The 13,461-nt window shown below is 48.4% G+C and overlaps 1 protein-coding gene across 1 annotated transcript in view; it reads left to right on the forward strand.

The window, feature by feature from the left end:
- The window catches only part of LOC111845753 (NT-3 growth factor receptor-like), a 165,008-nt gene that overhangs the window by 60,366 nt on the left and 91,181 nt on the right, over positions 1–13,461 (forward strand). The window contains exons 6-8 of the mRNA XM_023815391.2: positions 10,769–10,923; positions 11,015–11,157; positions 11,377–11,518. Coding sequence (XP_023671159.1) covers positions 10,769–10,923; positions 11,015–11,157; positions 11,377–11,518 — 440 coding nt within the window. The remainder of the gene's footprint in view (positions 1–10,768; positions 10,924–11,014; positions 11,158–11,376; positions 11,519–13,461) is intronic.

Here is a 13,461-nt window from a genome sequence, read left to right on the forward strand (position 1 = left end):
GAAATAATTGACTTTGCGGACCCCCGGATAACGTGAGCATGGCGGTTTTGTTGTGGCTGGTGTTACGGGCACCTTCTGTGCAAGCCGCTCTCCTGTTGCCTGCGACTGGACAGCCAAGCCCCAGGGATTGCCTCCTGTTTGTAAGTTATGGAAAGTACGGGCCTGCCATTCTTGAAGACTCGCATTTGTGGTTCTGAATGCGTGGCAGCCATTTTTGAGCACAGTGAAATTTGCAAGCCTCAGCTGACTCTTGTAGTCCCTGCCCCACCCGGGATGAGCCCGAAAGCCGTGTGTCTGAGAGGCAGATGCCCCCCCCCCCCCCCCATAGTTAACTGATTGCATTGCACAGCCTTCCCATTTCTTTCTTTGTCTTATTTCTTTGGGGAGGAGGATGGCTTGAGGTGTGATGGGAGGTAATCGCGTGTCCCATTGCAAGGGAGCCCCACCCATTTGATGTTAATGGAACATGGTGGGGACTGGAAAACCTTGGAGGGAGGGGATGAGGACAGGGGACACTGTGAGGGGAGCTTAAAGAGCTTTCCGGAAAATCATACTGCATGCGAGACAGGAACTAACAGACCTGCAAGTTGAAGTGAAATAAATTTGAAACTGTGAATTTATATAAGATCGAAAGCAAGTAAAAAAAAATGAGCTTGTTTTGTTATAATTTCATCTTTCTGATAAGCCTTGCCCTGGATGGCCATGTCCCACTGGGTCGGTACCAGCAGGGCTGATCCAGGACCTGCCAGAGGGCTCCCATCTGTCGTCTGACCTGCAAGTACCAGGGAAACGCTTTTTTCAAGGAACAAGACAGTAAAACAACTTGTTTGGTGTCAGTCATTAATCTGGTGTCTGTGGTGCAGAATGCACTGCACTCAAGTGAAGATCGATAGGGAGACTGACACGAGTGGAGAGACATCCCTGGAAACACACTGTGTGTGTGTGTGTGTGTGTGGATTCGGTTTATAGTACAGTGTGGGGACAAAATGCCCCCCCCCCCCCCCAATAAAATAAAAATATATATTTTTTTACTTTTTGGGAACCATTTTTCAGGTCCCCACAAAGTTCTGTGAATATAATTGACACTTGACACTTTTATTAATCCCGTGGGGAAATTCTTTTTACGCCTCCCTCAACTTGCTCTTTGTAGAGTAAGTTGTCCGCGAAGGGCAGCCACCTGTAGCGTTTTCCCAATAGAAATAAATAGAGAGTCCCCACAAAGATATAATTACAAGCCTGTGTGTGTGTGTGTTTGTGTGTGTGTGTGTGTGTGTGTGCGTGTGTGTAAGAACGTGTTTGTATGCGTGTGTGTGTGTGTGTAGGCTTACGGAACTGTGCAAGTCATGTAAATATGTTTGTGTTTGTCTCTCAGTTCTGTATTTGTCTATGTGTGTATGGTTTTTCATAGGTTTGTGTGTGTATGTGTGTGAGTTAACGTGTCTGTGTGTGTTTGTAGACTTGCGGGGGTCTTTATATATGTATATGTATGTGTTTGTGTGAATGTGTGTAGACTTTTGTGGGTCTGTGTACGTCTGCAACCGGCCCAGTCAATTGAAGATGTATTACAATTGATTTTCATTTTGCCCCCGCTGGAGACAGCATCATCTCAGGTTTCTACGCGCCCCCACCCAGAATCATGACGACTGTCTGTGAATAACGTTGTTTATTGAACCGTAACATCGTGGCGCCTGTAGATCACTGTCGCGTCTCTCTGAAGCGCCGCTGAATCTCCACCTGCAGCCGCCTTGTTCGTCTGCTCATTCCTGAATATGATCTTAAGGTAATGTCATGCGACATGACGCGAGTCTGGAGATGCTGCTAAATGGATTCCTGTTGACAGAGACATTACGCCTGTAACACTGCCGCGCTAGTATCTCCCTCACGGCAGGAGAAATTTCTGCAAAAATGTCTCACAACTGGGAAGATCAAGTTTAAAAATAAGTCAACCGCCTCTTAGCGAGAAGAGTGCGACAGCAGAGGTGTGTGGCCCCAATGCTATATTAAGACAGATAATTAGCACGGTTATTTGTATAAACTATTATATGAACAGCTGTGTGCATAAACATGGAGGCTGAGGTGAGGGGGAAATGGCTTCAGCTGATTGGCTCCTGTGCTCAGAGGAGGTGCTGTCTGCCCAGCCTCTGCCCCAATGAGACGTCATGAGGGCCGTTGCTTGCGCCGAATTCATTAAAGAAGCACTTTAATGCCAAGCCTTATAGAGGCTGACCTCACCTCTTTAAAGCCCCTCGCTGGCGCTGGAATAAAGAGCGGCAAATCTGGAAAGTGAATAGCCCTGATTTCCATCCACTGGCAGTTCGGAGACGTTTCTCAGTTCATGTGGATTCCGTCGACCCTCTGCTGCCTCATGGCAGCTGCTCTGAGACTCTTACCATCGCCATTTTCGGGATTGTCAGTTTACCTCGTTTTACAAGTTGCTAGTTAGTGCTCAACCAAAACGTATGAACAGGATGAATCATCACTTGCTTTCTGGGAGCTTTTTTATGACTTGTTTGTTTGCATAATTAGCGATGTTTAGCCTCTCTTAGTGAGATAAATATGCTTGCAATGAAAAGGTTGTGCCTTCATATGGAGTGAGCGGGTCTTTGTCATAGTGTGACTCGGGTGGACTGTTACCAAGATGCCCGAGTCCATTCTATTGTTCTGGAGATGGCAGCGGAGTGCCGTGTTGTAAACCCGGGCACGGCACTTACGATGTCTGGTCAGCCGGATGGGCAGCCCTGGCACTGGGCTCAGTGATGCACAGAGCGCCCTGGCAGCTGATCTGTGCAGGATATCTGAACAGAGGACTGTAAACGGACAATCAGCTTTAGCCTCTCAGGAAGGGTGTGATACGAGGTCACTCACTACAGAGGCACAGGAACTCACCTGCGCCTCACTCCACACACACCAGTGAGCAAAAGTACGACCAACCCCATATGGTTACTTGTAGACGGCATGTTGAATGCAGAATAAATGGGCGGGAATAAAGATCTGAGTGACTTTGACATGGGCCAGAGCAAGACTTGTGGGGAGCTCATAGTCTGCTATGGTGAGTGCTTGGTCTGCGGAGGGAAAAGCCATGAACCGCCGACAGGGTGTTGGGTAGCCAGGAGCTGTTGATGCAGGATGTAAAATGTCGGCTGTCCTGTCTGCTACAAACCAATGCAAGGGCCTCTGTGGCACAGATCATTTTGATGGTGATCACAGGAGTGACGTGTCACGGCACATAGTGCATCGAGCCCTGCTGCGTATGGGGCTACGGAGCTGCAGGTCATTCGGAGTGTCCATGCTGACCCGAAGCGTTAGTCCGGAACCTTGGAGCCATGGAAAACAGGGCGCCTGGTCTGATGAATACCATCTTCTGCAGCATCATGGGGACAGCCAGCATCTGGGCAGTGCATTGGACTGACAAGTCCAACCCACATCTATGTAACCCCATACGCATATGAGGCTGGTCTCAATGTTTTAGCTCATAAGGATATTAACTGCCTTTGTTTCTTCACTTATTCTGCTCACCATGAGATCAGTCAGAAGACTGGCGCTGCGAGAATGATCAGAGCACTGACTGGATTTCACTTGGTTAGCAGGAGAATATGCGGGGCGCTGCCCTTGCAGGAACACGGGCAGAAGATGCTGGAGGATGGAGGACGTTCGGACTCCCAGTCCCAGATCGATTTCCATTCACTCGGGCGGATGCTGGGACAAGGCTAAACGCTGCGCTTCCCATATTAATTATATAACTTAACTGCTCATCTGGAGTTTATTACGTTTGCGAGCAGAGAGGAGGTGACATGTCTGAGACTGGAACAGCCAATAAAAGCAGGTGGGATGGGAAGCAGTGTCAGGAGTCTGAGCAGAAGAAGCGAGTACTGAGGCCGAGGGGGGGGGGGGCAAATAGGATCCATTACAGAGGCGGGGTAATGAGATGCAGGGGAGATACCAGAGCCTTGCAAGTTAAAGTCATTAGTCACAGAATGGAATCTGAATTGATAAGCTTCTTAATTACAGGCCTAGAACAATGATGTGCATCAATGGAAACATGAAATTAAATCATTCATCACTCGCGAGCGGGTTCAAGGATCAGCTGTAAAAGACATAGGCTCTGGAGATCTGCATACCCAGCCAGCATGCAGCCCTCCTGCTCACGATCGTCCACCCATTCTGTGCAGCCGCTTCTCCAGTATTGGGTCAGCCGCTTATCCCAGGGTTGACTCGGGATGGGGTACTGCTCTCTGGGAGCAGGGCACGCACACACTGTGTAGCCAAAATGGGCTATGGCGGGGCTGTGAATCAGCTCAGGATTCTGGGTGTCGATGCTGAAGCAGTCATGGAGACTAGAATAGCTGAGGTCAGACACTGGTCAGCAGGTCTGATCACCAGCCAGGTTACCTGCTAAACAGCTGTCATTTCTGTATTTGAAACAGCTAATGACATAAACATTTATTCTGCCATAGTGGCTCTTAAAACACTGCAGGTACCCTCTGTCATGCCCCCCCCCACCCCCACAGACACAGAGACCTGTACTCATATCTTTGTGATGACTTTCCTTTCATTTCTATGGACATAACTCTAATCCCAACAATGACAAATTTAACCCCCCCCCCCAACCTTAATCATTAGTAACCAAACAAAATACGGTGCTCATAGATTTTTTATACAATTTTACACAATTGAGCTTCCCTTTGCGGGGACCATTTTACACAAGGTAAATAGTTAGAGGTTTTTATTACATTGTGCGGAAATCTGATCCAACAATGTAATTATTACAAAAACAGAGACACTCAGACCACAAACACTGAGACACAGACATACAGACACACTACAGGGAATTTATAGACACTAATTTATTGCTGCATGTCTTTGGACTGCGGGAGGAAACTGGAGGACCTGGAGGAGAGCCACACAGCACAGGGAGGCCGTGCGAACTTACCACCGAGGGCCACATTCGAACCCCCAGCTCTGCAGGTGTGAGGTCACAGTATGACCCAGTCAAACAGATTGTCACATATGAATCATTTGTTAATGAGTCTGACACTGCATTCCCTCATCATACAAAACCGACTGCGGTTAAACTTAGTGTGTGTGTGTGTGTGAGGTCCTGGTGCTGAGGGGCTCATGGGAACTGTCACTGCTGTGTCCCACCTGCCCCGGTGGCCAGACCCTGCCCCGGCATCCCCCACAAGGGGAGGCTTTCTCCATACGTGGGGTGAGATGAAAAGTAAATCTGATCAAACTCAGGGGACCGTAGCAGCCTCGCTCCTCAGGGGCCAATAGCACCAGGGACTCGAGCTACACAGGAGACGCGGCAGATCAAAGGAATAGCGTGCATGTAGTGGGGAGGGGCATAGGCGTCTTTCATGAGGTTGCCTCATTAACGAGCAGAGTCTCCTTATAGTGAGTCAAACAAATGTGCTTTATTTTTGGGGGTTTATGAATATTTGGGGCAGTATTCATTTACATACATATGAGGCTCCTGCTTTTTTCAAACAATTGGTCTAGTGTAATTGCCTTTTAAGAGCAGAACACGGCTCATGATTACAACTCAATCAAAAACCAAATTAGCACACAGACATGAGTAACACGCAGAAATACAATATCAGCTGCACATTGGGACAAGAAACGCAAGGAGGAATCCAAGATTACGCAAGATACAGCTGGCAAGCACAGGTGAGAGAGGGGTCCAGTTTAAGGCTGGGGATTAGATGTAGGGTTGTAGATGTAGGGTTGTAGATGTAGGGTTGTAGGGTTGGGTGTAGGGTTGGGGCAGTGCACCCCCCAGGGTCAGGGCTCTTTAATTTGTTGGGCAGGGCAGCTCTGGCAGTCCGCTTCTCTCGTCAGCATAGAGTTCACATACTCAAGCGCATGTCTGCCAAGGCACTAGGTTTCCAGTCACCTTTGAGTTTTATACATGTGAAGCTGTGTCCCGTCCTGTCAGCCGTTGTCCCCCCTGCCCCACCTGCGGTGTTCTTGCGGTGTTCTGCTTGGTTCCCCACCAAGAATGGGCACAAGCTCTGGCCACTGATGCCTCCCTGTCCCTAGAAGCATTTCAGAAGGGAAGGTCATGAGCACGGCAGCTCTCTGCCTCCCACATCGAGTCTTTATTGCCATCCCTGATGCCCGTTTGGGCCGGCCTGTGCCCTTCAGGCAGCTCGCATGCCCCGGCCTACCTGGTCCAGCCAGGATGCTTATCAGCTCATTGCTCAGAGAGGGCAGAGCACTGAAGCTACCTTCCAGCTTCTCTGAATCACCGCGACCTCCTGGCCGTCAAGGTGACACAGGCCATGGGGTGGCACAGGCTCCGCCCCTCCTTATCTGCTGCTATAAGAGTGCGTCCGCTCACATCTCTCACATCGGGACAGGGTCGCTGTCTGAGGCCCTCAAAACGGTCCCACGTCTGAAGTTCTCGGGATGCCTTTTCCACCCTCCAGATATGCACTTCCGCTAAATAAACAGATTTGAACATATTTTGGTTATAGTTTCCCAGCTAAAGGATGTAATATATGTGTGTATATTCTGCATGTCTCTTCTTATGTTCACAGCACGGGCTGAGTCGTCATCTTTCCAGTTGACAGTTTTACCTCTGATTTACATTGAGCCTGCTGTGTTTGACATGGGTATCCATATTTTCCCTTTTCAAATCCCTTTTACTGTTCTGTTTTCCCTCTCGTGTTTATCTGGATTTGCTTTCCCTCTGTGGATGTCCATGTTCTGAAGGAGGTGTGGGTAACAGGACAGAAGCAGGGTGGCTGTCTTCCCCTGCACATGCAAAGCCTGCCTAATCCCAGCTTCTCCTCTGCTGTGGAGCCCATTCCTTATGTATTCATTGTCCGTATCTTTGGCTGGGTCTTACAGATGGGGAAGGTCACTGGTTCCCTGACGAATGAACAGATCAGCAGGCGGTCTTTCCCACTTGTGGAACACCAGGGTGGAACCCAGCGTTGTGAGGCATCGTTTCCTTGGGGGGGCTTTTCCTGGTGACGCTGGCCCCTTGAGATTCAGCTTGGCCCAGCCCTCTCTCTGGGATCATTACTGCGGGCAGTCACCCATGTGCTGTCTGCCCACCCCCAGGCTCCGGAAATAGCCCCTCCATTCTGAAAGCTCTGTGTTCTTGTGTTTGTCTTGAGCTTGGAATGGGAATGGGACGTTCTGATTGATTTCCCGGCGTGGGCCAGGTGGAGATGGAGCCAAGCTTATATTGTAGACAATAAAAACATCAGAGTGTGAAAATGGGAGTCTGTCTGTCAGATTAGTGGTGATGACTAATCCCCACCACCACCCCCCACTGCCTGTTATCAGAACGGCATCTGAAAACAATTCACTGTACAATGCAGTGCGATAGCAGACAAATGAAAAAAGCCCCCAGGACTGTGGGAAGGGCCAGCACCCGAACTTAACAGTATCCTTCACGTTTCCAAACGGGCTTGTTCAGCTGTTTGTCTGGTAATGTGTTCTATTACTCCACAGGGCGCCTGTCTGGCACGGCGCATAAGCCGTTTATTGGCATAAAGCGTGACTGTGGCTCAGCACAGGGCGGCCCTTCGCTTCTGACCGAGTGCTCCCTGTTCGCATTGCTGCATTCCTAAACCCATGCAAATTCAGCCTTAAAGGGACGGTCCTCTCTGGAGGACCCCTCCTGCAGTAGGGTGCCCACATGCGTTCCATGACACGTACGGCTCATCTGCATTTTAGGCTTATTGCAATGCAGCCAGATTTGTGTTTAAACAATGACACTTATTTCAATAGATTTCTCATTGATTTAGCTATTAATTTACTAGTTAATTTGTTCATGTTATGGAGCGTCTGGGCCAACCAACCCCTGATCCCTTTAACCCACACATCAACGGTTCTGTCGGATGAGAGAGGATGATAGTTGGAGTGCTCAGTAGACTCTACCACACATGTAGATGAAGGTGTGGATCTTGGCCTGCAGGGGATATCGAGGTAGCTGTGGCCCGTCCCACATGTCATTCTGGGGACCGCTTGCCACGCACCGTGTGTAGCCAGATACCTGCGTATCCTCTTGCTAACCTACCAGGTTCTACATCCTGATCAAATCTTTCACATTTGACCTTTGCTCCATCCATCCATCCATCCACCCACCCAGTACAGGCTTGTCAGTGTGGGCAGCGCCACACCATGGGCACGATGAGGATGGTGTCCATGGGGCCCTGGGCATGATGAGGGCAATGCCAGGCATGACAAGGACAATGCCCACAAGGCTCCGGGCACAATGAAGGCGATGCCCAGAGGGCTACGGGCACAATGAGGGCGATGCTTAGAGGGCTACGGGCACAATGAGGGCGATGCCCACAGGGCTCCGGGCACAATGAGGGCGATGCTCAGAGGGCTACGGGCACAATGAGGGCGATGCCCAGAGGGCTACGGGCACAATGAGGGTGATGCCCACAGGGCTCCAGGCACAATGAAGGCGATGCCCAGAGGGCTACGGGCACAATGAGCCCGATGCCCACAGGGCTCCGGGCACAATGAGGTTGATGCCGACAAAACTTCGGGCACAATGAGGTCAATGCCCACCAGTGTTTTCGTCATAGTTATCGTCAACAACCTTTATTTTCAGACTAAAACGAGACGATAACTAAATAAAAATTATTTCGCGAGGCCTAAGACTATGACGAACTGTACCGACAATTTCAATAATAAAATGTTTAAACGAATAAAACGAATAAAAATGAGACAAAAATGTTTGCCTGAGACGAGATCCAGTCAGAACTAATGTAGTTCGCGTAAGACAGGTGTATTCAACTAAAGTTTAAAGAGGTCCAGTTAGAGAGAATTTCTTGAAGCAAAGGTCCGGAAGATCATAATGTCTGTTTAGTGTGATGTATATTTAAATCGCCTATTAGTTGTATCAACATTGCATATAATACCTCACTGTCAAATCAAATTAATTCAGGACAATTCAAAAACTTTTTGACAATATTTATTGTTACGTGACATAGAACTGAGCATATATGTTTGACTGCCGATATGTATAATGTTTTCTCTTTTACTAAATAAAATTATGGCTGCATTTCAAAATAAGAAAAAATAAAATGTCAAAATTGTGCGTTGAAATAAAGTGCTTAACTTAAGCCGTAAAACCCTAATACAGCCATGTTTGTGTCATATATTTTAGTGTTCATGGATTTAAGTATTCGTTTCTGTAATCCCACACCGGTAATAAAATTAAAGTCTCGTATTAATATGAATACATACAAACTTTATTCGCTATTAGAGCAGAATATGGGTGGTCATATTATTTTGAAAAGATATAAAATGTGATTTTGTGTTTTTCTCATACAGTATTTGTCAAACGCAAATGGAATGACAAGCCGTTTCAGGCGAAAACAGTGCATTTTACTTTTCATTTCAAATAAAACGCGGGGTTGCCAACTTCGGCCAGCAGGCTGGAGTGAGATGGTCAGTTCGAGATGTCTGCACACATATGTTACAGATCTTACCTTGTAAATAGTCTACTTTTGTGTTTAACCGTGGAAATACACTTTTGACTTATCTAATTTTAGGTTTATAATGGTATAATATAGATTTGTCGTAAGAATTCCTGCGTGAGTCTGAAAGTGTGAGTGTCACGCCAGATTCTTGAGCTTTGGCAGCCCTGAAAACGTACATTTTTCTTTCCCCTGAGTTGATTTATATAACAAAATAACATTACTTTATACAGTTGTTAAAAAGTGGAAACTTCAACGAACATGAAATCACCAATAAACTACCTCTACAAATATTTATTTTAATATTTCTATTTTAATATTCAGAGAGAGCAGGCCTGGTGGCATTATAGCCTATGCACTTTTTCTTTGAAGTGATGTTATTTTTGCACTAATGGCACTACTGATTTTACAGTACTCAGTTTCTGGGTAAATAAACACATGTTTGTGTTTCAAATAAGAGGGAAATGTGTGTCTTTGTGTACTGCACAGTCAGACCTTAACACCATTCCTTAACATTGGTTTCATTTCATCTTGGTGAACATAATGACTTTCAGAAATCGAAGGGAAACTTTAAACATCATACTTTGCACTTTTAATTTTAGTCGACTAAATCGACTGTAGTTTTAGTCGACTGTAATATTATGATATTTAGTCAACTAAAACTAGATTAAAACTAAAATAATTTAGATGACTAATTATGACTGAAACTAAATTACATTTTAGTCAAAAGACTATGACTAAAACTAAATGAAAATTTGCTGCCAAAATTAACACTGATGCCCACAGGGCTCCTGGCACAATGAGGGTGTTGCCCACACTAGGCATGATGTGGGCAATGCCCATGCAGCTCCAGGGACAATGAGGGCAATGACTATGGGGCTCCAGCCATGCTGAAGGTGATGCCCACGGGGGTCTGGGCACACTGAGGGTGAAGGCCATGGGACTTTGGGCACAATGAGGGCGATGCCAATGGGACTTTGGGGACAAAGAGGGCGATGCCCATGGTGCTTCGGGCACAATGAGGGTGATGCCCATGGTGCTTTGGGCACAATGAGGGTGATGCCCATGGGACTTTGGGCACAATGAGGGCGATGCCAATGGGACTTTGGGCACAATGAGGGCGATGTCAATGGGACTTTGGGGACAAAGAGGGCGATGCCCATGGTGCTTCGGGCACAATGAGGGTGATGCCCATGGGACTTTGGGCACACTGAGTGCGATGCCCATGGGACTCCGGGCACGATGAGAGCGATGGCGGGGGCCGCTTCGCATGACAACAGGCCCGTTTTGTTAACGGCTTCTGGTGTTTTGTGCACCAGGCGGCTGGAGGAGGTGGTGTTTGACTGTGACTGCCGCATCCGCTGGATCCAGCTGTGGCAGCAGAGGGGGGAGGCCGGCTTGCAGAATCAGCAGCTCTACTGCAACAGCAATGGCTCGAAGACCCCTCTGCAGCTCATGAACATCTCCCAGTGTGGTAGGAGGCCACCGCTGCCACTATGGTCTGTCTGCTCCACCTTGCTCAGGTCCTAAACTCCGCCCTTTTCTCGCTTGATGTTTCTGCCCAGACTTGCCTGAAATTAGCATGACTCACAGCAACCTGACTGTGATCGAGGGGGACAACGTGACATTCACCTGTAATGGCTCGGGTGCTCCTCTGCCAGAGGTGGACTGGATGGTCAGGGAGCTGCACTCCATAAACACACACCAGGTGAGTCCACACCAGGAGGTCTGTCATCCAGCACTATGTCTGCAGCCGACCCCAGCTCTGTGAGCATGGAGTTTGTGCCCGGTATATAGATGAACCTAATGTGCATTCTTAATGGACTAGGAATATTGCAGAAGGTTAGTTTGTCTGATAATTTGCATGCAGATGTTCTGGCTGCCTGATTGGCCGCTAACCTGTGATCCTGCTTCCCTGTCCCTGCAGTCGTTCGTCTATTTGCCCAACGTTCACTCCATCAACCTGACCCTGGTCAACATCAGCCGGGACGACAACAGTTTCGTGCTGACGTGCATCGCGGAGAACATGGTGGGGATGACCAACGCCTCGGTGCAGCTGGCCGTGCAGTGTAGGTCCACGGGAAACTCCCGGAAACCGTCTTAAAGGGCAATCACAAGCCAACTCTCCTCAAAGGTTAACGTGGCTGAAAAAGAGGTACCTGTGTTGACTCAGCTAATTAACAGGCCGGCACCTCTGAGCCCATGAGAACACATCCTCCCTTCATATATGCTGCAGCCAGGAGATGTGAAAACTGATTCCAAATTTGGAGCTCACAGAAACACAAGCATATACCACCCAGCATGTTCACACGTTTACAGCAGGGTGTCACGTACAGCTGGAGCCGGAGTGGGGGGTAGTGTTCTCGCAGTGCACGCCACGCACTGCGCTCGTGAGCTGTAGCGGGCGGTTCCCTCAGATGTAAGTGCTGACTGCTGATGTCTGGTCACATGTCCACCTGCCAGGCTGCGATGCTATCGATGCAGCCTCCTTGTATATGATATCCAGATCTGACTTATTTCATCATGTTTTACGGATAGTCATGCTGGCATTCTGGGTGCCCCCTGTGCCCTGTGCTGCCTGGAACAGGGTGCAGGCCAGCAGATATCCAGTGCCGGATCAGCCGTGATAGCAGATAAGTATCAGCGTGCTGGTTAGGGCAGTCTGCTTTGGCTCAGTACGCAGGGTTGATCCTGTGAGGACTTTCTGTGGCGCGGGAAACCTGCCCTTTGGGTTCTGAACCTTCCCACTGGATGACATTGCGCGTGGGTGAAACACCACACTGTAAAAGACTGCGGTGATTATTTCCACGGAGTGACGGCTGTTTTGTGCCGGAGAGAGCTCGTCTCAGGGAGGCGTGGCCACATGTCTGTGTGGCCCAGTGGCTGGATGCATTCCCAGTGCAGCTGCCGTGTCTCCCTCACTCACGACTGAGCTTACGTCCCTCCCGGCCACTGTGGGTTGGCTTGGCAGGAGTGGGAGGTACAAGTGGACGGTGCGAAACACCGATCATTCTTCTGGGTGTGTCTCCCCCGCGCCTCGCTGTTCAGGGAACTTCCGCTGTATATGACAATGGCACCATTTTGCTGAGGGAGGGATTTTTATTTTTTTTTGGCTCAAACGGCAGGAGCAATTTGATTGGTTTATTAAATAGGTCAAGGCGTGCATCTAATGGAGGAAGACGGAGTGAAGTCACTAATAAGTGAGGCCTTCTCCCAGGAGTGAGAGCCGCAGCCCACTGGCAGGAAGGCGCCGCCGTGCGGGGGGGCGGTAGAGGTGTAGCTGCACTGCTTTGGCGTGATGCAGTGCGTGAGTGTCGCTGAGGCTCATTACAGCCTGTGTGCTAACTAGCCCGACGGTATACATTCATGGAGGAAGTGTAGGCTTGTGTTGTGCGTTATTAATTTAATTTGTTCATGAAAAGAGGAATAATCATACACGACGGTACACGGTTGCTGTCGTTTGTCCATAGTTTAATATGTCATTCCTCCAGTCGGATTGTAAATCTTGAGTTCATTATTGACCACATAAGGTAACGTACCTCAGTAGTTTCAGTCAGCTGTAATTCTGATGGTTTTACTGGTTTTATTGTAACATGTCCCCCCCCCCCCATAAGATAACCTTGGTAGGTCCCGTTTCTATGCAGACAAAATCAATAATTACGCCTCCTTCATCAGAAACACCTTTCAACTGCTGAAGATCCACAAATCAGATAGGTGAAGGCCTCCTGCTTTAGCTTTGCCTGGGTGTCAGAGCACGTCCTGAAGGGCCTTATTGGGGAAATAACGTGCTAGACTGGCACTGTTCTTTTGTCAGATCGTCTGGGGTGACGTGTGATGTGACAAAGCCTCGCGAGGAGATGAATCCTGCGCCAAGAGGCCTAAAGCATCAAAGCCATGGCAAACGTCCAGTGGGTGACATGATAAAACGAAACCTAATTAATAAGTTTATGAAAAATATAAACTACAGCATATGTGACATGTTGCTGTGATGTGATGTTACTGTGGGGTGGCG

Source organism: Paramormyrops kingsleyae, chromosome 13, assembly GCF_048594095.1.
Source record: "Paramormyrops kingsleyae isolate MSU_618 chromosome 13, PKINGS_0.4, whole genome shotgun sequence".
Taxonomy (NCBI): Eukaryota; Metazoa; Chordata; class Actinopteri; order Osteoglossiformes; family Mormyridae; genus Paramormyrops; species Paramormyrops kingsleyae.